Source organism: Plectrocnemia conspersa, unplaced genomic scaffold, assembly GCF_051122295.1.
Source record: "Plectrocnemia conspersa isolate PC_06_02 unplaced genomic scaffold, ASM5112229v1 ptg000013l, whole genome shotgun sequence".
Classification (NCBI taxonomy): domain Eukaryota; kingdom Metazoa; phylum Arthropoda; class Insecta; order Trichoptera; family Polycentropodidae; genus Plectrocnemia; species Plectrocnemia conspersa.
The window spans coordinates 25,551,395-25,578,135 of record NW_028277177.1 but is presented as its reverse complement, the minus strand read 5'-3'; the positions used below and the strand labels follow the sequence as shown (position 1 = coordinate 25,578,135).

Here is a 26,741-nt window from a genome sequence, read left to right as displayed (position 1 = left end):
AATTTGAAAGGGAAATACCGGTTTTGGGCGCGTCTAAGAACAAAATACGAAATTGATTTTAACGATTTAAATTTTAAAACACTTGTATAAAAATCATCAAATTAAAAAAAAAATATTTTTTAAAATATCTTTAGTTTATACGGGATTTAAAATATAATATAAATATTGTGGATTTGTATTAGCTTCTTTATACAGAACAAATATGTACTAAAATTTGGCGAAAGTTGACAATTTAAAGTTATAGTTTTTAGAGACTTTTAAAAATTTCGCTTAAAAAAACATTTTTAACAAATAGGGGCAGTTTCAAAATAAGTACTGTTCATTACCAACCAACTAAACACATTATGTTGCAAAAATCCCTTTTACTGACGCTTATGAAAAAAAACTACACAAAATTGTATAACACTAATTTAAATAGTTTTTTAAATTATAAAGTTTCAGAACAAAATTTCAAGATTTATTCAAAATAATTTTTTCAACCTTCAAAATATTTAAATTTTATTATGGATTTTATATATTCTTAGTTTATTATCGATTTAAGATATGTGTAGTTTATTATTAATTTTAAATAAAGTGTCAACTTTTTGCACTTCTGCGCAGAAAAAACATTTACTTTAAAAAATATATACATCAAAATATTTTTTAATAAAAATAGATAAAGATCTCAAAAAATTTTAAATTTTTAAAGCACATTTTTGGTCTAAAGTAACACATTAGGTGCTTGATATTTTCAGTTTATTGCTTCTTTATAATTAGTAAATGTAATTAAAAACTGGAAGCAAAAATAATATTTAAAACCAAAAAAGTTGAGGGTTTGGTATTCGCACACTCGCTAGTGTATTTTAAATGCAATAAAAAACCCTTTTTTCTGTATGTTGATTTTTCATTAATATACATATGTATATAGTAAACATATTTTATGAATTTTTTTTCTCATATTACTGAAATAACAGAAAATATAGTTTATAATAACGAAGCTTTTGGTAAATAGTTACGCAATTTGTTTTTTTTTTTTTTTTTGAAAAATACTACCAATTACTGAATGCAATATTTAAAAGCATATATGTCTGAATAGTGAGAGCAAAGTTTCATCAATAAATGATGCTTGTCTATAAGGGTTGCCATTTTAATTGCTTGTCAAATATTAATATATAATCTACATTAAAGTAGCATATATCTCGGTGACTAGGGAGTTTGCATTATTAAAATTAAAAATACGTCGCTGAACCTATTCACTATTAAGAATTATGCAGCTATATATCAAATTAGCGACAAAGTTGCGATTCATAGTCGAGAATAAGGCAACGCAAGTTTTCCTTAAAAAGTCAGGAGAATTCGACTCTAATAGAGACGAATGCAGAAATGGATGGTACTTTTTCCTTGCCTCTCTCTCCCTGCATTCCCATCTTTGATAAAGTCCGACGGAAAAGACTGCGCTGCTGTGACTAGTTTTTCATGTCTCCATAACGACCTGTGCACTCGTAAAACGTGACTCAAATCTCGAAAAGGTTCTTCGCCGAAAGCCAGTTTTTTAACACACGCCCGCAAGCTTTAATTGCTCCACTGTAGTAGCAACGTCTTGCTCTAAGTCGCATTTTTAGGATGACCTCACGTTTTCTTTGCAATAAAGACAGAATTATACACCCGACCCTAACCATAAATATGAGCTTAAGGGGTGAATTTTAAATTAGATGTTTTAATGATATTCCTAAAAGAAATTTATCGTTTTAATGAATTTAAATACGATGTGATAAACAATGAATTAAAAAATTTCAACCATTCAATATTTAGCAATCGGTTGATTAGTCTTAAGTTTTATGTAATATTTAATGTGTAGTTGACATATTTAAGGATTTTACTTTACTGCTTTTTATAATACTCATTATTTATATTAAACCACAGTTCTTTAAAGAATATAAATCAACTAAAATGAATCATTTAATCTTCATATTTACGAGAATATTCAAATTTATTGTGAAAATGGGCTATACTAGCACTATCGATTTTATTTATTTCGTTACTCTATTTGTCGTCGTCAGTAATTTAGTTTTATTGATGTAATCGAATTCATTGACAAAGAGCATCGGTCTAGCAATAAGGCACTTCTTCATGCACAAAGCATGAAAAGCAATAAAATATTTGACAGCCAATCAAACGTACTATTTCAACAATGCTTCGACGAGCTTCTCAATTTTTTCTTTGTCAGCGGAGCTCATATTTCTCTTTGCCACCGTGATAAAAAAAATGCAATACAAGTCTAGAGCAGGCAGGCAGGGCCAATAGAATTACACACGTGATGGATTCCAGCAGCCACTTATTTGAATTCCCGACGCGCTGAAACCGTCGTTGTCTTCGAGGGGGTTGGCAAACTTAAGAGGAAAATATAAACCGCAAGGGTTGTTTCAGTCCTCGGAATGAATATGAAAGCGAGACACGGAGGTTGGGGGCGTTCGGCTAAAAGGGAATCCACGCGAGACCGTAAATTATGGGCCACGTGTGTTGTAGTGATGCCGTCACGCGAACAACTCTTACTACGTACAACCCATTGTCGGATTTTATTTTCCATCTATATGTCGAATGAGAAAGCAATTTTAAGTTTCTTTTGTCATCGAGATGTACGTGAGATGTTGATGAAGTTTTTTTTTATCGGGCGTTGTTTTAAGCGCTTATTCGGTCGTGCCAATCATGGTTATCGGGTCTGCGAGCATGAGGTACGTGAGACTAGTTAATAATACTTTTTATATTGTAACATATAAATTGTCATTATATACTTATAATAAATAAATTTCAATTTGGATGTTATTAGAGTGCTTTAATTAACTTTATAGTAATGTGTCCATAGCTATATTTGTGTTTGGTATACAAAAGCTTCGTTAGTTCATCGATTTTTTTTAAAACTTCTTATGGTTAATTTGCTTTATTGTATTTTTTTTTTTTAAATAACAGTTTATACATTTCTTATATAAGACAATATTTTTTTGAATTTATATCATTTATTTATACTGAAATATCGATCTATTTAAATATAATTATCATTTTATTTTGATTAATATTTAGAAAAAATGTTATATTATATCTGAATAAAAGTACATTTTACATAATCTGTAAAATGCTTTATACAATAATAGTTAATTTAATAGTCTTTATGAACGGTTGCTTTTCCTGAGCCGCAAAATGTTTTATTATATAAAAATGATATACACGTACCAAAGCAACCTAAAATATTCAAAGTACTTCAATGGTATTTGTGTAATAAGATTTTTGGAATATTCAAGAGTCGTTTTCGCGAATTCGAATAGAATTTTTGAAGTGGTTGTATAACCAGATGCGCGAAAACACTCTTCGTCTTGTTTTTAATCAAATATTATTTAATGTAAATTATGTTAAAACTTTTCCGAATACGCATGTTCGTTTGTTACTCGATTAATCTGAAACAAAGTTACTGTTTGATATAAATTTAAAATTGAATACAGCATCACGAAGCATTTGACGTGAATTTTTATTAGATTATTTACTGGCATCGTAAAAAGGTTCAATATCAGTTCTAATTGAAAAAGATTAAAATATAACGTATATTGTATAAAAGTCCATTCTAACGCACGCTTTTGGAATTTCAATTAGGAAACAATGCTACAATAAAGCAACAACTGTTAAAATTTATAGCGTATACATGTGCTAATGACACAACTTCTAACTCAAGTATCAAAATTGCTTTGTTTCTGGATAAAGGACGTAAATCGAACAAAAGTATTTAAATTTATATTTTTTTCATACAAACCGCTTATTACTTGATTGTGTAAGTATAAGCATTTATTTATTTACTATCAGTTTTTGAAACTAACTTATATTAAATATATGCAACTTCTCTGTGTGCATCATTATTTTTGGTTTGCATTTTTTCTATAGAATTTATATTGTGTGACTATTTGTAGTTGTGTATGTGTAAATTTTATTATTGTGTAACGTATTTCTTTAAATCCTGATATAAGTAAAATTTTACTAATAAAATATTTATATGCATATCTTTCTTCATATTTTAAGGTTTTAATTCTCCAATGATTTTTATAGATTTACACTTATTTTATTGCTTTGAAATACATCTTATGATTTTGTTTTGCATTATTTTGCATATATTAGGGAAAAAATGTTTGGTTTTATTATACAGATTCATTATAGTACTTAACTCACTCTGAAGTGCCTCAAGGAAAGAACATGAAACTGACATATTTTCAGTATATTTAGTCATTTTCATCTATTTTTAAAATAAACTAATTAACTCATTTTTTTTTAATTTAATGAAAATCATCTCCAATGTGTCAGGATAGTAAAAATAAGATATAAAGATAAAAACTTAATTTTACGAACTAGACCAGCTTTTTGTATCTAGCATTAAATAGATCAATGCCAGAGTAATAAGGAGCTGGATGGTAACAGCTAAAGTTGAGTTGACAAGTGTGGACATCTTAGTTCTAACGGGTATTAGAAAAGTAGTGACTCTAGAGGGCGTTCCAAAAACCAAAACTGTAATTTTTCAAAATGATTTGGATTATCAACAGCACCCTTTAGTATTTTTAAGACACGCTTAGCGACCTACAGCTTTTGGTGATAATGACGCAAATCATTTTCTAAAACTCCCTAACAAAAGGCGCTTAAATATGAGAACGAATAATAACCAAATATTTTAATATAAAAATATCTCATGAGCCCTTTCTATACTTGTTTTAATTAGGATTCTAAATTTTAGAAATTGGCATAATTTGGCACTTTCCGACAAGAAAATTTAGAGCATTGACAAAAACTCATATTTGCAAAAAATCTATTATAAATCACTCGGTGCAAAAAATATTTGAATATGTTTTTTTGATTTTTAATATATGCTTAAAATAATTATAATGAGTTTTTTAAAAAAGGTGAGAAGTTATTATTTCTGTTCGTCTTAACTGGTTAAATGATTGTATTTATTATTATCTTACTAATAGCTAAAACATAAAATTTACTGCAAAAATACATGTATTATTATCTGTATATAACATACAAAAAGTATAGTATTAAAAATGATTATAAATAGAACTTTAAACAATAATAATAATAATACATGTATGAAAAATGTGTATTATGGGTAAAAAATATATTATATATAAATCATCCACAACATTATATAATATGCTCTTTTATGGGAAAAAATAATTCATCCAAAAATTGTTTACGTTTTTTTTTTAATTTATTTATCCATCGATTTGCGGTTCTGCTTTTCGTAGAAATTAATAATTTACGTACAACGTTCACGTAGAACCTTTTTCGATAAATGTGTTTGAATGTTTACTCGAATATTTAACGACAAAATTCAAATGGATTTCCATTAAATACAATATAAATTTATAATAAGTGCAGAATACACGATATTAAAATCTAATACTTAACGTTTTATTTCGCTTGATTCTGAATAATCTTTGGCTTAAACAATTAAATATAAATACAATAATGATAAGTATGAGCAAATAATAAAGTTGAAATCGAAGTTTTAACGAAAGTATTAGGATTCAACAAAACTAAAGTTTGACTAAAAGGAGATAAAATGCTATTCATATAGATATTTTTTTGATGAAATGAAAATTTTATCTCACTGGTAATAAGTACATATTATTAATCCGTATTTTAAAATGTTATGCTTGAATGTGTAAAATTTAATACAAAGTGACACTACATTATTATGTCGTCTCACTTTTTATTTAATAAATTCATCCATTATCAAAGTTTAAATAAAAAAAAATACATTAGTTCAAATTAAACTTATTGTCTCTGAAATAGTGAAAAAAAAATTCTAAAAAAAATCTAGAAAGTAAAATGTAAAAAAAATGTTCTAAAAACGTCATTATATTATATTGAAATATTCTCAAATCGTCTAGTTAAAAACTGTAGTGTTAAATTATATTTAAATGACTACCGCAGTGTACCTTAATATCTGTTAGACCTAGATCCGAATCCTAGGTATGTGTTTATTGTGTCTGGTAGATGTTAATAAGCGATAAATACATATTTATAATTTTGATCAATTATCACATATTGCGTTTTCCTCAATTTTTCTAATCTTACGGATGATTATTGTAGTGATTATTTGAAATAAAATCGAGCTTTGTCGTGTTGGTGATATATATCGCTTGTAATATTAGTTTATAGTTTATAAAATATATATCACTTTCTTACAGACTTAAATTTTAGACTCATACTACTTATTTAGAGTTGGTTGATTGTACTTACACTGTTGTACCGCATTGTGCTAACGCCTGTAATTTTTATTAAAAAAATTCGATTGCATGGTCTTTACGTATATTTTAGATTGATAACAATATACGTAGTTTTTATTGCTTTTTACAAAAAAAAATATTGCTTTTTACACAAAAAATGTAAATTTCAAGATAAATTTAACTCAAGTACTCCATTCTTACAGCACAAAAATACATTAACTGTCATTGCTTGTTTTGATTGAAGAAAAAATGCATTTAAATTTAAAGGTCATAAACCCTTATTATTGTTTTTCTTGTAACCTAATATTTTTGTATGTTTTTGGGTAATAAAAAGTCAAGTTTAAAATTCGTCTAAATTTTAAGTTAAGACCATGATACACACATACACCACCAGCTGAAGTATGAAATAAGTTTTTGTTTTATTGCGGCAATTCCGCGGAAAATAGTCGAAATTCTAAGCACGGCTGACGGGTTGCGGTCGGGGTTAAACTTTAATCCCCGGCATTGTTGTCGGGCCCGAAAATTTCTTTGTTGCCCCACTAATCTTCCATAACCTTCGCGGCATGCTAAAACCAATTCCTAGCCATATTGTAACGGTGCGTTTTTTGTTTCTTTTCAGAACGAGCCGGATTAGGAGAGGAGGTCCTTTGTGCCCGGCGGAGGTCGAGCCCGCGGGAGGTCCATTCAACAAAACTTCCCACCGACGAAAACGGACCCTAATGTGTTTGATCGCAGTCCAACACGCGAACCACCACACTACGGACAAGTCTTCCTTCATTGTGTTGAAAACAACAAAAAATATTGAGGGAAATACGTAATGCGTCGTGAAAGTTCATGAACCTACCCTCATGGCCAGAGCCTTAACTAGCTTTTTATGTGCTTGTGTATTTTTAGGGGTGAAAAAATATCAATATATTTAATATATGTAATGATATAATATTGTCTGATAGGTCTCAGTAAAATATCAAGCGGAGTTGTATTTTAAATACTTCGTGGTAGTATCGAGATGTATATAAATCTAAGCTGTAGCTATTTTATCTCTATATATTCTATGCAAAAAAAGAATATGTATTTCTTCATAAAAATTGATAGAAACAGTGGGTAGAGTTAATTTTAATTAAGGTCACTTCGATTCTGAACATCTCGAAAAATCGACTCGATGTTAAAAATGATCGCGGCTTGAATGCGAAAAGTGTTAAGGGAGACTCCACAGCTCAAACTTTACCATCCGCGACTTAAATTAAACTAATAAAACTTATTATTCGTACGTGACTTGAAAATTTACGAGCGATGCTCTAAAACCACCGAGACACCGAGTCAAAACTTAATCTTTCTCACTTCTCAAGAAGAAGTACTCTACAATGTTGCCAATACAATATAAAAGCACTTTAATTTATTCAAACATGAGTTAACTATCAAATAACTGTGCATCTTATTTCCCCAAACCCATTAATGTTTACTTATAATCGATTATGTTCTGAATTAAAAATATTCACTTTACTCCCAGGTACATATATCGATTTACTTACTTTTAAGTAATGCTTTAATCTCGATAGTTAATTTAAATAAATTTAACCATGTATGCTTTTGAGACTAACATATTTTGATTAATTAGGTATTGATCTCTTAAGTAAATTTTTGTCACATTAAATGACGGTATGTTATTGTAACTTATTTATTGGGATAATTAAGACGAGATGTGTCAGAAAATGAAGCATTTGAAGTAAAAAGCCAAATCGGCTTAGATTAGTGAGATTTAGGCTTAGTAATTTAAATCCCATATGCATTTCTTGCCTTTACATGCTCTTATATTCCATTTTTAAATGGCATTTGAGTAAAATAAATATGCTACAGCTGAAATTATATTCTGAATCAGAATAATATTATTCTTTAAAAAAAGTTCCATTGACTTAAAAATTTGTAGTATTTGCGGATTATAGCAGAATATATAATAATAATAAGATATTCAAACATATAATATACATAAAATTAAATCTTTTATTAAATAGGCGTATTACTCGGAAAACGTTGAGAATTCCCGACAGAGATCAATTTCAATGCTTTTGTAGCGTTGTGTAGACAATGGGGATCCTCGGGTCCCCCCTGAATAAATGTTTGTCATTCCGCTGAATAAAAACGCTACCGGTTTAAAACAATACCACTTATTTATTATTTTATTTCAATTTCAAACCCATGCATAAATAAAAATGTTATATTTTCCCGCAGTTAGTGCTTAAACCGTTTCTATAATAATATAAGTGAAATGTGTGCATTGTGATTTAATCGATCGTCACGATGGTCGTTCGTCGTAACGAATATTGATCGAATAAAGTGATTTATTGGTGATAACGCAAAATGAAGCGCAGGACCTTGGCCACCGTTAGGGAGGAGAAGGTCACTCCTCCCAGCGACCTGGTTCTATATGGCGTGGTAGGCCTAGTGTCGGTGGCATGCTATGTGAACGGCTTCAGGGGCGACTTTGTCCACGACGACATTCCGGCCATCACCATGAACAAGGACGTGCTGGCGCAGAACCCCCTGAGTCACGTTTTCAAGAATGACTTTTGGGGGACGCCGATGGCAGACATCAACAGCCACAAGTCGTACAGGCCGCTTACAACTTTAACATTCAGGTAGGATTTTAGATTATTATTATATCTTTAAATTAGGGCGACTGTAGATATTTTCATTACCTATAGGCAACTTAAATATTAAACCAGTCTAACTATTAAATCGATACGATATGTAAACCAACGCTAGGCTAGACCTCCTACCTAGGTGGTTTCGATTTTTTCGATGGCTTGTTTTATTTGTCATTTGGCTTAAGATAAATACGGATTAGTTTTTTTCAGACTTTTGATTAAATCTTCCACGTTAAGTAGATAAACAGCTTCAGCTTTGACATGATCCTTTAGCCTTTGTTAGTGTGAAAAAGCAAATTTATGGATGACCTGTGGGATTGTCTTCATTCAAAGGTCTCGATAGTGATCAGCGTTTCATACGTACCTCACACCAAAATACGTTATTCTGGAACCTTTATATATTATCTTGATTCAAAACTTTGGTACAGTATATATAATAAATAAACGCGTATTTTTTTTATTTATGCGATATTTTTCGTTTACAAGCTAAAGAGAAATGATCAAAGCAAACGTTTTTGAGGAACTTTGGCTGGAATGTTCCGCGGTATCGAGTTTTTATTATTTAATTAAACAACATAGCTTCTTCTTCTTAGGTATGAGCGTATTAAGCGTTGCAGAAAGTCAGGAGTTTTGTATTATTTCATAATAATGCTTTCGCTGGTGGTCAGAATAATTGGTAAATTGCTCATGTTTCGAATAATAATAATTTCTGGATCTTTGATCATATTTTTTTTCGTAAAATTCAAAAAATCGTTTTGTTGTTCAAATATATTATTTTTTTAAATATGAAGAATATTTAAAACGTTACAGTCCATTCACGCGTTAATGCGTGATGGTAAAACTTTTTGGTTAGTCCGTTCAAAATAATGTTACTTAAGCTTATAAAAAGATCTTTAGATCGTTATAAAAATTTAAACTCTCATCTAGAGATATAAATATATTATTAATTATTTTAGTAGCGTATAAAAACATCCCTTTCTCCAAAACATTTAAATTAAGCGAAAATAGGAGACCGTCATGTGTAAATGAAGTATTACTTCTATATTTTTCGTATAATTATTGTATATTAATGTAGCCTTACATTATCCGACGTATCGTTAGGGCGGCGTCACAAGGCGCGCGTCCGACAAAAATTCGTATCTCATCCATTTTCGCCAAAGCCACGAACGAATTACGGCGGTGAAGGGGTTAACCCGCACGTGTGAACCGGACAAATTGAATATTAAGTTGGACACCCGCCACGACAGCGAAGACGATGCGTCGAGGGACTTCGGGCGTCGTTTGCTTTTTTCTCTCCTTCCTCTCTCATCTCATCCGCAACTGCACACACGTGTGGAGGTACAAAGGGCCGTGGATAAATTCTGAACATGTTTACGTCGCGTCCCGTGGCCCATTCGTTCTTAGTTTATGGCGGCGGGACCTACTCTGCAGAGGGCGCACGTCCCGCGTTTGTGGCGTGTACGGAAAAAATGAGAACACCATAATCTATGATGAAATTATCCCTGGCAATGTGTATATGTGTGGGGCGCGAAAGGGTTGAGTTTTTGTTATAACCATATAAAGGAAAAATCATATTTCGTAACGCTCTTGTGTGTGGCGTGATTGTAGTACACATTTAATATTTATGTGCAGGCTAATCAAATCGCCAAAATATCCATTTAAGAATATTAACAATGAACACATTGATGGCTTTATAATGCGTCCACTAACTGCGAGTAGCTGGATGAAAACAAATCAATACTATCTAACAGATTAACAAAATTTTGTTAATTGTGCTTATTCTGGAGTTGTTTAATATTTTTATTCTTATATGCGGCACTCATAAACATGTTTTCCAGCTTCTCCAAGTCTTGTATGGTTTTATTAAAAATATGTCTAAAACTGTCAATTTGTTAACAGTAAAAATCAAGCCATTAAACTAAGCGACCCATAAATTATTTATAAGATATTTGCTTAGAAAATCGCATCACGGGTTTCGTGCTTAATATATTTTATCTCAACAAGACTGTTTGCTTAGGACACTCGCTTTTTCTTTTCCGTAAAATAACCTTCTTTCGCTTTTGATCTATTCAAAAAATATATTTATTATTAATCATTCAAGAATCTTAAATTTCGGCATACAAAAATTAAATTGAATTACATTATCGTATATAAAAAAAATACCAAAATTAATTACTGAAGCTCGATAGTTACTTCCATCAAAGATTTCGTTTGGGTGCTTGTGTGAGGCAAACGAATGAATGAAATAAACGTCATTAAGGGAGGCCGATTCATGTTTCTCACCGGCGCGGAATTCCTTTTAATTTTCCCGTCGAAACCGGGTGTAAGGAAGTAACCAAAGGAAAAACCAGGATGAATAGAAGTTCTCAGGCGGTAGAAAAAAGTGAGCAAAGCCGGCGTAAAAAGCGGCGCTTCGTTTAAACTTGTAGAAGATTGCCGGGGACTACACTCCCGGGACTGGCACAATAACTATGGGAAAAAAACTATGGTTTTGTGAGTGTGTCGCGGTGGTGGTTGGTTTTTCATCTCTTGCAGCACCACACCTCCGAGTGCAATAGCAGGAAAGTTTTTAAATCAAAGTTGTTAGTTGTTATAATATGAAAATGGAGAACGGGTGAATTCGATACAGAGTTGTATGTTAGAATTTGTGGTAATTTCCTGTATCACTAGATAGGGGAATCCTGTAAAGTTAAAATGGGACCGGTTATTTATTATCTACGGATCTATTTATTAGGGTGTATAATATTCAATTAGGGTATAATATATATAATACATAATATTTAGCAGCAAATATAAAATAATATGGATGGTCAAGTTCAATCAAGATATTGTAAAATTATTATAAAACCATCGTTAACTATGTAATACTGGCTTAAAGCTTTTATAAAATAATATTTTAAATTTGATTACGAATGCAAAGATGTTTCGGATAATAACATTTATGATGTAATATTTAGAATACTGTAAATTTTAAATACCCATTTATGCGGCTATTTATACTGTGGCATAATAACAAAGCCTACTAAAGTGGCATTGAGGAAATAACCAATTGAACCGCATACATTCCCTTCTATTCTCTGGCCTGACTGAGTACACATCGTACATAAAACGATCAGTTCTATTACTGTATTTATAGATATAGAATTGTATAATTAAATTACCCTATATTGTGTTTTTCAGCATTAATTAATAAATTACGTTTTAAAAATACATTCTAAAAACAAATAGATTTTTATATTTATCACCCATTAAAAGCATAATTTATTTTGAAAGTATTAAATTAGGTAATTCCAAAATAAATATTGTTTTTTTACTGAATAAAAAAATAATTTATCTAAAAAGGTATAACTGAATTCTACTTCCCTTCTATTTTTTTAATTCCATTAACATAAAATGTTGCAAAAAACTTTGATGCAAAATATTGCGAAACTCCTCTTTCACAACATCTAAGCTTTATATTTTTGTTTTTGTCTAGAAAGTGTTGCATCGTATTCAATTCGTATGAAATCCATACACATTGTCTGCAAGTCTTTCTAATATTTTTATGATAGATAATTTGAGTAGGATTTACTTCCATATCTACATCACTGTTATGTACGCTCACCAAGAACCGTAGCAGAGAGGAATCAACCTCCGCTATACTGTCGCTGCCACGCAGCCTACAAAACCTTTGAGGATCTTCCATCGGCAACATCCCTACGCCAGCTTCTCTACCACTGTTCGAAAAAAATATCTTGCCCATCACAGTCTGTCGTAATATTTGATATAGTCTAATAAAACTGTCTGTGAATTAGAATCTCCAATTCGAGTAATCGAGCACTCGATACTCGAGTATTTTTGTCTATTTTTCAAGTACTTGATAATCGAGTATTTTGAAAATTACTCGATTAATACTCGAAATTAAAAAAATTTGAAATATTTCAGAAACAAAAATAACTTTAACTCGGTCCGGTAAAGGTTAACGTCTTGCTTTTATTTGGCGTTTATGCCCGAAATCCTGAGCTAGAGCGGTTACTATCAGGTATAATTTTTTCATAGTTCCATAGTTGCATAGTTCCGGTCGTCGGCTATGTTAGTGGGTACGACGGAGAAATTTCTTTTGTGTTTTCTGTTCGACAGTCCCGACTTATCTAATTTATGGCAATGAACAATATGAAATATCAACAAAAAAAATTTAGGTTTTATGACTATACAGTTGTAGCGTAAAGTGTTGTAAATTATTTATACTGATCCCTCAGCTTAAAATACAAATCAAAACAATTGTGTGTTTTAAAGGTATTTAAAGTAAAGTCAGTTCTTTGCGAACCGTTTAGCTCTAGAGTGAAAGGGATTCACCCAAATACATCTTCGAAGGATGTAGATTTAAATTCTTCGTATTAATCAGAAGGAGTAGAATATTGTATGACGTTAAGAAAAAAAAACTATTCAAGAAGAATTACAAAATGCTATTTTGTCAATAGTCGAAGGAAATAAGAGAAAAGCAGAGAAGGAAATGAAAGAAGAGAACATTAAAAGAGAGTTCAAAAAATTTTATATCTATAAACAGCGAACAGATATAAATTAGAAGCCTTATCCAACGCGTTAATGACAATAAGACCAACATCAACAGCAACGGAAAGGGTTTTTTCCATAACGGGAATAATAAAACCAAAGGTTAGCAGTAATATTAAATTCGAGACACTTTTTGCATTATTGTTTTTAAAAAGTATGTTTGTGAAGTTAAAATAATTGTAAAAATTAACATACTAAGTATTTTATTTATTTATTTATATGTGCACGAATTTGAATAATAGCTATTTTGGTACATTTGGTAAATACTCGAAAGTACTCGAGTACTCGAGTATTTTAAAATTTTAATATTCGATACTCGAGTAGTTGATGGTTCGAGTAATTGGAGACTCTACTGTGAATTCACACCCCTATTTGAATGTTAATATGATTTTTTTTAAGATAAGCATAAAAATGTGTATTATATATTATTTGTATAGCTTTATTTTAAACAACTTACAATTGAAAAAAATATATAACCGGTGTTACTTCACACTAAGCAGGCATATGTTTAAATGGGTCTAATTAATTGTTAATCGATTAATATCTTGTATTATATACTAAATGCGCTATTTCTATTAAATATATGTCTAAAGGCCGCAATGCCGGCAAGTCCCTTAGAGCGAAGTTCTAAAATATGTTTATTAAATTTAAGATTAAAGTTCAGGTATTTCACGCTTGTCTTCCATTTTACGTTACTGCCCTATTTTGTAGTGGTGGTGGCAGATTTTGTAAAATAAATACTTTTGTTTTTATTTAGCTAATTTTAATATTTTACCTCCAAATTTTATTTGCGATTGATTTATGACCATATACACTTGTTAAAATATCTGAATTGTCAGTGCTAATTATTAAACGCGTATTTTTAATTTTTGTGATATCGTTCTTATACAAGATAAAGAGAAGTGGCTGTAGTTTAAAAAACATTTTGTTTAAAATCCTTTAATTGTTAGCATTATAGAAGTGGATGTACATTTTAGAGGTATTTATTTGTTTTTAGCTGGATAAACATGCCATTAAAGCATAGTTAAAAAAATATTTGACTAATAATATAATTAATAATATTTTTTTTTTCTTATCTTTATTAATATCAGTCTAAAAAAGTATTACACGACCACTCTTAAGGCCTCTTTGCATGCTTGAACATCAATCTTCAAAGATTAAGAACCATGTAATTAAGTCTTTCACCATTATCTCGAAGCACTATTTTTTTAGCACGTTCACTCTGATTTCCCCCTGAATGTACGATTCCTTTTTCGTGTTAAATGGGCTACGAGTTTTTAGGGTTTCGTTTAAGACATTATATCTGATATCACAGTTTTTACATGTATTATACATTTTTATATAAAAGAAAATAACCCAACCTTTCATCATGCATGTAGGCAAACGCGTCGACTGCTTTATCTCCCGGTAACACAATACAGTACATAAAGGGGTGTTGACTAAGATTCCCCTAGCGAGACGTCTATATTCTGCGAAAGGAAGGCTACCCTTGCCTGACAAAATATCTCCTCTTACGCTTAAAAATTGCATAAAATTCATGTATATGTAGATAGTGTGTATGTATCGAGCTTTTATGTTTTATGACTAGCTCGACGCCAGAATCGAAATGTCCAATCGAACGCCATAAAATGAAACTATGTTACACAATGTGTGTAAAGTTTTATTGTACGTAATCATTGATAGGTAACATTCGTGAAAATTTTAAAGCGTGAAAAATATTGGATGAAACGTGTAGAATTTATTTTCTCTACGTGAGTGTTGTATAAAATTGGCAATCAAACTAAATTTTCTAGTAATATAATAATATTATTTTTGATTATCGCACAGACCGAAAATTGTAAGAAATGGGTTGATTCGTTTCAAAGTGTATATACATATAAAATGTATACCATATACTATTGTATGTGGGTTCTTTACGAATATGAGCAGTAATATATGTTCTTTATATATTTTTTAATGCACTGAGAAATGGCTGTTATATGTGTTTTTATCTATTTTTACGATATGCTTATCTCTATTTCTATGATACTGTTAATTTACTTGAAAAGATGCATTTTTTAGACGACAATAAATTGCGTTTTAAAATCTTTAATTACGTCAGAATTATTGTATTAGTTTTTATGTCTTTTGCATCTTAAACTTCTTGCTTAACGCGATTTATTTATGATGATACTAAAAGCTGTGATTTTAAATAAAATTTAGTATTTACTGTTTGGATATTGCACGTTTTTATAAGAACTGCTCTTAAGCTATATATGGTTATTTATAGTAGTACGTAAATACCTTAAGCTTTTTAAGACACATTTAATAATTATTTATATACAATTTATCAATAGCAAATATTTTATTTATTAGAAATTTTTAAATTTAAATTTTGGCATTTTTTAATTTTATGAGTATTTTCATCAAGTTTCGACTATTTTTTAATTATTTTAAAGTATTGTACACACAATATTTTTTGTGTTGCTTTCGTATAGCGTACGAAAAAAGCTCGGGCAATAATGTGAAACCAGCTCCGGATTTACGGCGGCCGCAATAAGGATTGCAATAAAAACGTGGAAAGGACAGGGTGTACAAAAAATGTAATTGCTTCTCGGCGGACGTGGCCCAGTTCACCGCGACTAATTAATTATATCAAATCCCCGGGACGCTGTCACATATTTCTGGACTTGGTTGGAACCGGGTTCTTAATGGATCGTATTTGTTTGTTATCCATCACGCTCGCCTACTTTGCTCCGAAAGTTAGCCGAGGGCTTTGGAAAAACAAGCTCCACAGGCGAGTTTTAAAAAAAGTATACTTTCAAACACGTATATTTAGTTAAGCAACTTTATGAATACTCCGAGCATAATATTACATATTTTTTTATACAATATAAAAAAATCGGTAAAGTTAACCTTAACCCAGATTTTATAAAAAAAATATACATACATAGGTCGGTGTGTCTGGTTGGGAAAGGCTCAATTGCAAATGTCAGTGTCATGGGAAAAAATGTAGGCTTTTTACGATCCTAGGTGGACTCGTTCTAGCCCACATGGCAAAATAAGCAATCAACAAGAACTAGTGGCAATCTCTACAACAAAGGAAAATTCGTTTTTCCCGCGGGGAACTTATCTGAGCTCGACGTGTGAACTTTTCTCAAAAGCGTATGTGTGTATGACGTCAAAATTTTGGTACTCGTATTTTGTGCATTTAGTAAAAAAGTTTTCGGCGTAATTTTAAAATAATTTATTAATGATGTATATTTACAAGGTTCTATGAATATTCCTGTATTTTTTATTCTCAATGAGATTTCTATTATTGGCTATGCATTTTAAGCTTTTAAGCTTTTATTTAGTTATTTTTTTTTGTAAATCACAGTTTACTACTAATCTGTCTATTGACTTGAAATATAAAAAATGTTTACACATGCACTTGAACGTAAATTCAATGGTCTTTCAAAACTGAATAGCAATAACTATAGTCTTAAACTTGGCATTGTCAGCTTTCAAAAACTGCACGATCTTATGTTTCTCAAAAAGTGTTCAATCCTTATATCGGTGTTTTAAAAATTACAATTGAGTTTGACCAAATTCAATCACATCTTCTCCATACACATTATACACATATTCGACTGTCACTTTATTGACTTTTACCTGTTAATACAAATTTATTTTAAGGTATTGTCGTTATTCGAATAATAAAAAAACGCATACATCGTAAGCGTTGCATTTGTCGCGATTCCTCTCCCTTTTTGAATACGTCGAATAAATTCGCCACTATCTTAGTTTAGGGCAGGCGAGATAAACCAGCGGGCATGGCCAGCATTTGGTCCGCCTGTATCTCCACACTCACCACTACTACCACCACAAACAAGAGTACATTTATAGGTCAAACATTTTATGGAAACTCTACGGTCCTACCGCAGGGAGAGCATCGTCAGATGTTTTCATAGCTTGCTTTGCGATAACGTTCAAATCCTTTCCTCAGATCTTTATTTTATATTGTGTGTACATACATACGTCTATATATCTATATATAGCTAGCGCTGATTATATTTTAGAACCTATGAAATTTATATTACAAATATGTTAATATAAAATATTATTATTTTTCAAAATTTACCAATAAAATTCCTTGTTAAATTATTTGATATTATTATCAGATAAATCACGCAACTTAACATTAAGGTCACTAAAGTGAAACTATAGCATTTAACCTGCAATATTTTTTAAAACTCAATTGAGCAATTAAAAACGACTAATTCCTTAATAGTTCTCGGAATTCCAATTAAAATTACCTCCAAAAATATTTCGGTCCGACTATGCACTTGTGAAGAGTTACACACCATTTTAATACCTGCACTACACTCTCTGGAAGTTGGTCAAGGTTGGCCAAGGACGGAGAATATAGTGGGTTACTTCGGTCGAGTTCGGTTCTGCCCGCTCTAAAATCTTTCGGAAGTTGTCCGAGATTACCAAGAACGGGAGGTAAAGTGGGGATAATTCAGTCGACTTGGCCAGCTTCGAATGCTTCCGAACATTGTCGGCAAACGGACCGAAGTCGGAGCTGCTCTTTCGAGCGCGAGCGGTAAGATACTTCCCCTTTCGCTCTCTCGCGTGTTAAGTGACGACAGTGAGAGAGATAATGATATGGTTTTTCGCAAACTGAGATAGAACGAGTAACTCGGTTCAATTTCAGTATGCGCGTTGGTGTCCTATGGTCAACACGCATGTCGAGCGCTGCATCGTGGTCACGTGGTCAAGTTATAACACCACATGCTTATCGGGGACTTCAACAGACTCTTGCTGATATCTTTGAATATTTTAGCGCACTAAAAAGGATTAATTATATTTTTAATAGTATATTCTTCTAACACATATCGTTATCATATTTTTTTCATATAAAATTAAATAATTAAAAAAAATTAGTGGTACTTGATTTTGTTAAAAAAAATTGTTTCGAATATCCTTATGTATTTTCTCAGATCGGTTTATATAAATGTCACACCATAACGAATTTTTATTTAGAATCGATGGCGACAAATTTTAGGATAGTCACAGATGTGGTGTTCGTATTCTAAAGTATCATTTTTATGCCTTATGGCATTTTGCAAAAGCCGATAAAGATTTTGCGTAAATTGAATATTTACGACCGAAAAGTTTTCACTGATATTGTTTTGGTGAGTGCCCACACAAACTTAATAAAATGACAATTTAAAAATTGCGATTATTTTGTACATTTTTCGATCGCGCGCAAATATGCCAGCTGTACGTGACAGAAGCCTCCGTCCGGACGGCATATGAAATTTGTGGCAGTGTGGTGGCTTACTCGAAGTCGTAGGTCTCGGCCGACTTTAGTTGTAACTTCGGTTCGGACAACTTCCAGAAAGTGTTGTGCTGGCATAAGGGGTGCCCCATTATTGTGGCCAAAGCTGTATATATATATATATATAATTAAAAATACATAAATATATATACAAAAAATAATGTCTGTAAATATAATAGATCGTAATATGATTTTCATTTAAAAATATTTTACAATTAAATTAGTCATTTATATTGGTATGATATACCTACTTACAGTTTAAAATATAAGTAAAATATATTCAACCATCAAGCAATCACTTATGTTTGGAATTTTCGTTTGCGCAATAATCCGATCACCATCCTAAAGGGTACAATGACGACTGGTATTGATTCTTACAGGTTTTTTATTTATTTCGTATTTTATTAAAATACTTACAATATTGTTTAAATTGTCTTATGTATTAGAATATTGAGTTGTAAGTTACATTTAACAAAAAAGCAAGGTTTCGAGAGCGAATTGAAATAGTTGCTGGCAGGGCTGGATTATTTTGCAAACTAGTAGTTAGTTATTTTTTTTGCTTTTAAAGAATTTTAACATAATACACAGGTATGCTTAATTTAAAAATAAATTAGTTGTCATGTATTTTATTGTGTGATAATATTAATTTACTTTTTTTCAATTAAAAAATACAATACTGATAATTTATTTAAAAGTTAGCTAGATACTATTTAAAAAATGATTTAAAAAATAAAAATACAATATGCATGATTAATTGACAATGCTTGAAGAATAGTCATGGACTCTTTATACAGTTATGAAGAGTTCTGAAGATTTAAATAGTTAAAAATATAATAAAATAATTCTGTAGAGTCTATTTCGTATTTATAAAAGTCCATCGATGACTTGATTAGTAGTGTTTTGAATAGCACAAATCACTTTGCGTATTCTGCACTTAGGATAACAAAGACACGGCAATTTTAAACACACTCTTCAAGCACAACATTGCTATTACTATGGTGTGATAAACTTTGCCACGTCACAGCTATGTTTCTAACTGCTTTATATTTAAAATTTATAAATATTCATCGTATATTTAAGGGAAAAATATTAGGTGTAAATTATAAAAAAAAAATGTTTAACAACCTCAAAATATTATACAGTCGTAAAGGTGCGAGTACCTTATACCTTACCTTATAACGCCATATATCACACACCATAACCGCAAATTGACCATCGCACATGTGTAAATAAACCGCAAACTGCTCGATGCAACGGTCAATGTTGCATAAAACAGGGGCAAGGAGTGGCGATATGGTCGACTACGTGCTGGATCAACCCCCACCTAGCTATACATAATGTTCCAATAAATCTTTCTACACAAGATACGGGGTGTTGGATACGTAGCTAGCACTTTTACTAGATCACCCAACGCTGCGACCCTCTCCATTGGTGACCATAAAAGCTGCTGATATAAGAGGGGTAGGATGAAAGCGACCGCGGAAATGACGGACGTTATAAACTGGACATCCGATAAGTGAGTGAGTGATGACCCGAGATTGAAAGTTTGACGGTTTAAGTGAACATTTTGCTGCACTGAAAATGGCTGCCTCTCTGTTGCAAAAAAAGAGGGTGGATAAAGTGGATAAGATCTGGACTATAAGAGCTAGAGCGAGACAAATGATAGATTTATTTGATATATATAGTGTAGTCGATATTTCATGGAGATATAATTTATAAAATAATGTATTTATATTTTTTTGACACAAAAATTAAACATGTAATATATATTTAAAATATTTTTTAGATAAACTATCAGCGCTAAAAATTTAGACGAAACGGAGAGTCAGAAATGTTTGGAATTAGTCACATACAGAAAAATTCGCTAGTGAATAATGTTTGACTTTAATTATAAATAACACAGCAAATAGATTTTCGGCATTGTGTATATACTATAAACATAATATAAAACTGGAAACTTTCCAATTGTCCGTCAAGTGTCTCTTCAAAATGTTGAAGTCGAGCCGCGAGTGGCAATATGCATTGAAAGCGACTCTTTCAAAAACCTTCTACTTGTTGACTCTCCCAAAAAAAGTTTATTTCATGCTTATACCCACACATATACAATATCAATGTAAATTAATTTTCATACCTCAAAATTATATATAAGCGGCTCGAAAGTGCCTCGGCGAACGGCATGATAATGGACCGATTATCAGGAAAGTGCACGCGGATGAAAAAAAAATGCGAGGGTAGATATTTCGAGAGAGCTAACCCGTGACCGAAATAGGGGAGGTTGCTTTAGAGATAAGCTACAGCGAAATCAATAATGAACCCGAGAAATATCATGTTGGCGCAAAAAAATATGTCGGACACTTTTTTTATCAGAGTTTGAATATCAAAGGTTATGGGTTGGTTACGTAAGTATCCATTATTTATCATACTAGCTTTCGTATACGGTTTCTCTCGAATTTTTTTCTCAGCTATAATATGTACTTTAACACTCAGCCGTATTTTTTCTTAAATTATTTATATCCACTAGTACATAGGTTTATTTTCTAAGCTCCCAGTTTAAAAAAACCTAAAACTTGTCTAAATATTGAAAAAAGCTACTGCTCTCAAGATATAAAAAACTTTAACTGTAAATATTTGTTAAGTCTTTATTTTGGATTACTTAAATTCGTATTACTAGTGTAATTTTACACAAAGCAATTATATGTTCAAACGGGTCTGTATAGTTGTTTGGACTTAACTAATAAAGGCGTCTGCTTTATAATTTAAATAAAGCAGACGAAATGAGTTTAAAGTCCAAGATCATCTTTTCAGTATATCTGGTGACTTTACAAATAAAGTTCAAAATCGCTATCTAATGTATCTCTAATAACTTTAAAAAAACAATCTTAGAGTAACATTCAGTAAGTCAAGAAAAGTCAAAGATGTTTGACAGCAAATCTAAAGATCTCAAAAACCTAAAAAAAAATTTTGTATCCACGAGCCATCAATACAAAATATATATTTTTCTCTTTATGCATGATGCAAAAAAGTTGTTTTCTCATTTTTATATAATTCAAAACCATGCCAATCTAGTGATATAGGCTTTACATTTACTTGTTAAACGCTTCCTTAGTTATCTTTGTTAACTTTAATCAAGAATCTTACGGTAGCTTTTGAAAAAACTAAAAAAAAGTCAAATGTATTTAATATAAAATTTAGATATCTAGAAAACTCAAAATATTTCTTCGATATTTTCACTACTATATGCTTTAAATACGATTTTTATATGAATGAATATGTTGTGCCATAAACTAATAATGCTTGACGATATCGTGACACAATGATTGTCTCCGGACAGTATCTATCGGCGAAATCATGGCACATATGCTGTGCCATCGGCAGTGAATAATTCTCAAGGCCATATCATATATTGTGTGCAATTGTCATGTGCCTATGTAGTGTTTCACCAACAGTACTTTACGTAACGTTTCACTAAGAGTTCTGAACGCTTCTTGTCATTGTTCTTAAAGTTAATCGTTAAGCGCTTATTAAAATACTATTTTTTTTTAATGCGTTTATCAGTGACTGCGTATGTTATTACAATTAGTTTTTTAACTCAAACTTCAAGCATGCACAACTCTATACAGACCCTAGCAAAAACCTGTAATGATTACTAGACCAGTTTGAAGGGCTTAGTCCTCTTTAGACGTCATTTAAAATGTTCATATTGAGGAGTTTGCTGCCTTAATGTTGACGTGCTGTTGAAGCATCGTTTCATGTGTGAACATACAACGAGACACTCACAGTATTTCGTAACACTTTATTGTGGCACTGTTTGGCACATCCCCATAGTTGTATGCCTTACACCCTTAATTAGGATTTAATTGTATATATTGATTTTGTTGTGAATTCATAGTTTGAGTTTCTTCTCATATTGTTTTTGCGAATAAAGCTATATTCTATATTTTCATTTTTTTTTATTTTCCATTTACCGCAGTTTATGTCCAGAATCATGCCAAGTTATTGTTGCGGTTTTTTAAATTTTACAGCTGCTTGGTTATATGTTTATTAGTGAAGTTGATATGTACCGATTTTAATTCATCTAACTTTATTTAACATTTTTTGCTTCAATAAGTAATTCTATCAGCGGCCTGTTAAGTTTTTCAGAAGTATTTTCTATTTCTTGTTCCTCTGCCATGTTGCAATCGTAACATTTTCTATTTGTGGCATATCATACGTGTGCAACAAATAGAGTCTCAGCCCTTAGTAGAGTCTCCAATTACTCGAACCATCAACTACTCGAGTATCGAATATTAAAATTTTAAAATACTCGAGTACTCGAATACTTTCGAGTATTTACCAAATGTACCAAAATAGCTATTATTCAAATTCGTGCATATATAAATAAATAAATAAAATACTTAGTATGTTAATTTTTACAATTATTTTAACTTCCCGAACATACTTTTTAAAAACAATAATGTAAAAAGTGTCTCGAATTTAATATTACTGCTAACCTTTGGTTTTATTATTCCCGTTATGGAAAAAACCCTTTCCGTTGCTGTTGATGTTGGTCTTATTGTCATTAACGCGTTGAATAAGGCTTCTAATTTATATCTGTTCGCTTTTTATAGATATAAAATTTTTTGAACTCTCTTTTTATGTTCTCTTCTTTCATTCCCTTTTCTGCTTTTCTTTTATTTCCTTCGACTATTGCCAAAATAGCATTTTGTAATTCTTTTTGAATAGATTTTTTTTCTTAACAATATACAATATTCTACTCCTGATTAATGCGAAGAATTTAAATCCATATCCTTCGAAGATGTATTTGGGTGAATCCCTTTCACTCTAGAGCTAAACGGTTCGCAAAGAACTGACTTTACTTTAAATGCCTTTAAAACACACGATCGTTTTGATTTATATTTTAAGCTGAGGGATCAGTATAAACAATTTACAACACTTTACGCTACAACTGCATCGTCATAAAACCTAATTTTTTTTTTTTGTTGATATTTCATATTGTTCATTGCCATAAATTAGATAAGTCGGGACTGTCGAACAGAAAACACAAAAGAAATTTCTCTAGAGAAAAGAACTATGAAAAAATTATACCTAATAGTAACCACTCTAACTCGGGACTTCGGGCATAAACGCCAAATAAAAGCAAGACGTTAACCTTTACCGGACCGAGTTAAAGTTATTTTTGTTTCTGAAATATTTCAAATTTTTTTAATTTCGAGTATTAATCGAGTAATTTTCAAAATACTCGATTATCAAGTACTTGAAAAATAGACAAAAATACTCGAGTATCGAGTACTCGATTACTCGAATTGGAGACTCTAGCCCTTAGACACTTCCTTGTGGGACTCTAGTTCTTTTATTTCAATTCAGAACGGTAATTATATTTTAAATAATTTGTTGGAAATGTACGATTCAGGTGGTTCTACATATTGATTTAGTAGTATGCATCCTTTTTAATCAAGCCTTTATCAAAAGCTTGAGAAACATCTAAGGAAATACCTGAATAAATATATCTTTCTTCTAGTATTTTTCCTATTAAATCAGTGATCGATTGTAGAATATGAATTTTGAAAACCGAACTGATCAGGAGTTAGAAATCGCTTTTTTCTTCTTTATTATGGGTTTCATTCGTTTTAACAGAAGTTTTTCGAATACTTTAGATGTTAATATTATTAATTATATGTAGGTCGGTACGATTTAACTTTGTTTATTAGTTATCCTGGCTTGAAAATCACTAATACTTCTGCTATTTTTCAGGCACATGGCAAATGTTTGAATCAAAACACTACATTAAATAAATATATTAGTTTAACTACTACTTTTTTTAAACTTCTTCATAATTATGTTCATTATTTAGTCCAATTCCGGTGCTTTATTTAAACAAATATTAGATATTATTTCTATTGCTACTTCTTATATATTTTATTCATTCATTTTCTTGGTTTACTATTTCTCTTCATGTGTCGTTGTCCTGTATTTTAATTTTATAACTCTACATAAGTTTTTTTTTTAATTTAACAGTGTATTTTATTTTGTATATGTAGGTTAAATAGAGTAAGAGATCAAAGCGCACAGGAGCAAAAAATATTTTGTATTATAATATTTTATTAAAATTATTTTTTTTAACCCAATTTTAGAAATGAAATTAAAAGAATATTTAAAATATAAACAATGTTAAAAAATACAATTTTTAATTAAATGTTTATAATTTGCCAATTAACGCAAAGCGTCGTCCGTATCTCTCGTCCAAAGCACAAAAGCTCTCCCGCCAAAGAATCGTATTTAAAGAAGAAGCTTCTTCTTCTTCTTCTGTTTCCCACTGTGAGAACTACGGCATCTGGCTGGGCGCCGAGTTGAATAAATTCATTTGTATCCCTTTGTTTGCCGAGTGTGATTTATTTTACGTGAATTTTTCCTCATCAAGTGGAAGAGGAAATTCTCGTCATTAGTCATTTCGCCGCTGAAAAAGCTCACCCCGCCTCTCATATTCGCCCTGTGATGCTGCTGTGTTTCGCTCCACTTTTTTTTAATGACGCCGTTAGGGTTACCAGAAATAACATTTTGTGGGATTTGAATAACGAGAGCAGAGGTGATAAATTAAACAACTACCGCTTTCCCGCCGAGAGAGCTTGTTATGTATTATTTTTGATAATTCTTAAAGCATTCCCTTAATGTTTTTTACATTCAATGATACAAAAATTGTATATTTCTTTACGAAAACATCTAAAAATATGTATTTTCTACACTACTCATTTACTCTAAGTAATTGGGTAGTGCAGAAAATAAAACTTTTATACAATAAATTATTAAATATAGAATAAAATGCTTGTTAGTCAATAAGAGCCGTTTTAATGTTAAAATAAAACATTTAATTAATTATTATTCTTTTATCAAAATATGGTATTATGGTCGTCTGACGACGACGAGTGGTGGTACGCAGAGGCATGTATCGATTAATAGCGCAAAGCTGCGTCGTCGTTTATCTTATCGTAAATATCTTAGATTAGCAAATGGATCGTGAAAAACGTTAACAACATAGTTTCTTAGTGTCAAAATGGCATTGTTTTTTTGTAAAATTGATTTCTAATGCAAATTTATTTATGTTTTAAAATTGTGCAAATATGCTACTGACTCCTTCATCTAAAATTCAGTATATTATACATTTGTTAAAATAAAAATTTAAAACGCATTGTGTGCAACAGCTATTGGCAGTTCATTATATTATAAGCTATGCATCATTTTTATATTAGTGAATAGTCTTGCAACTAAACTTATATTCCAATGCATTTGATGGAGTATTTGTGAAAAATCCAAATAAAATATACCAGCTTTCCGTACTTTAAAGATGCTGATAGTCGATAAATATTCGAGAAGCACACAACCGGATGACGTCATAGAGTGGTGCCAAGGCGCCCATTGTATCCCAAAATCGCACTTTATCGAATACGCGAGCGCCTTAAAGCTCTCTCGAGTACATAATATATAAAAAAAAACATTTTACTTTCGAAAGTGGTCATCCGTCTTTTATCCGTGTCCCGCCAGCCAGAATCCGATGAAGACAGAGCTAAACATAACTCTTTTAAAAAGCCTCCCCCGCCGGATACTACACACAGGTAGATAAGATTTCGAATAAGGGATGAACCGTATAAGTCAAGCTTAACTTAATTGCCCGACAGCCTAAAGTTAGCGATATGTTATTCTGATGTATCGGGGATTCGGTAGGAGAGAATTATATAGGAAAGGCAAGGGAAGAGGTGGATTATATATTCAGATCGTTAAAAGTATCCTTGTTATTTTGTTTAATTGGTTTAAAAGTTTTGCTAACAAGCCATGAATTAAGCGATGGTGGAATAAAAAAATATTTCTGTGAATAAATGATGACCGTTCTAAAAGTTACCGAATAATATTTTATATTTTTTTGGTTTCTGATATTTTTACAATCTGACTCTGATATTTAATCTTCGGTACACTTATTATATGATATTAAACAAATCATTTTTTATG

General features: G+C 31.1%; 1 protein-coding gene across 2 annotated transcripts in view; it reads left to right on the top strand.

The window, feature by feature from the left end:
• LOC148227685 (protein O-mannosyl-transferase TMTC1-like) overlaps positions 1 to 26,741 on the top strand; it is a 666,186-nt gene that overhangs the window by 218,879 nt on the left and 420,566 nt on the right. For both annotated transcript variants that reach the window (XM_088202617.1, XM_088202616.1), the window contains exon 2: positions 8,472 to 8,878. In XM_088202617.1, the coding sequence (XP_088058743.1) occupies positions 8,601 to 8,878 (278 nt within the window). In that variant the 5' untranslated portion in view covers positions 8,472 to 8,600. The remainder of the gene's footprint in view (positions 1 to 8,471; positions 8,879 to 26,741) is intronic.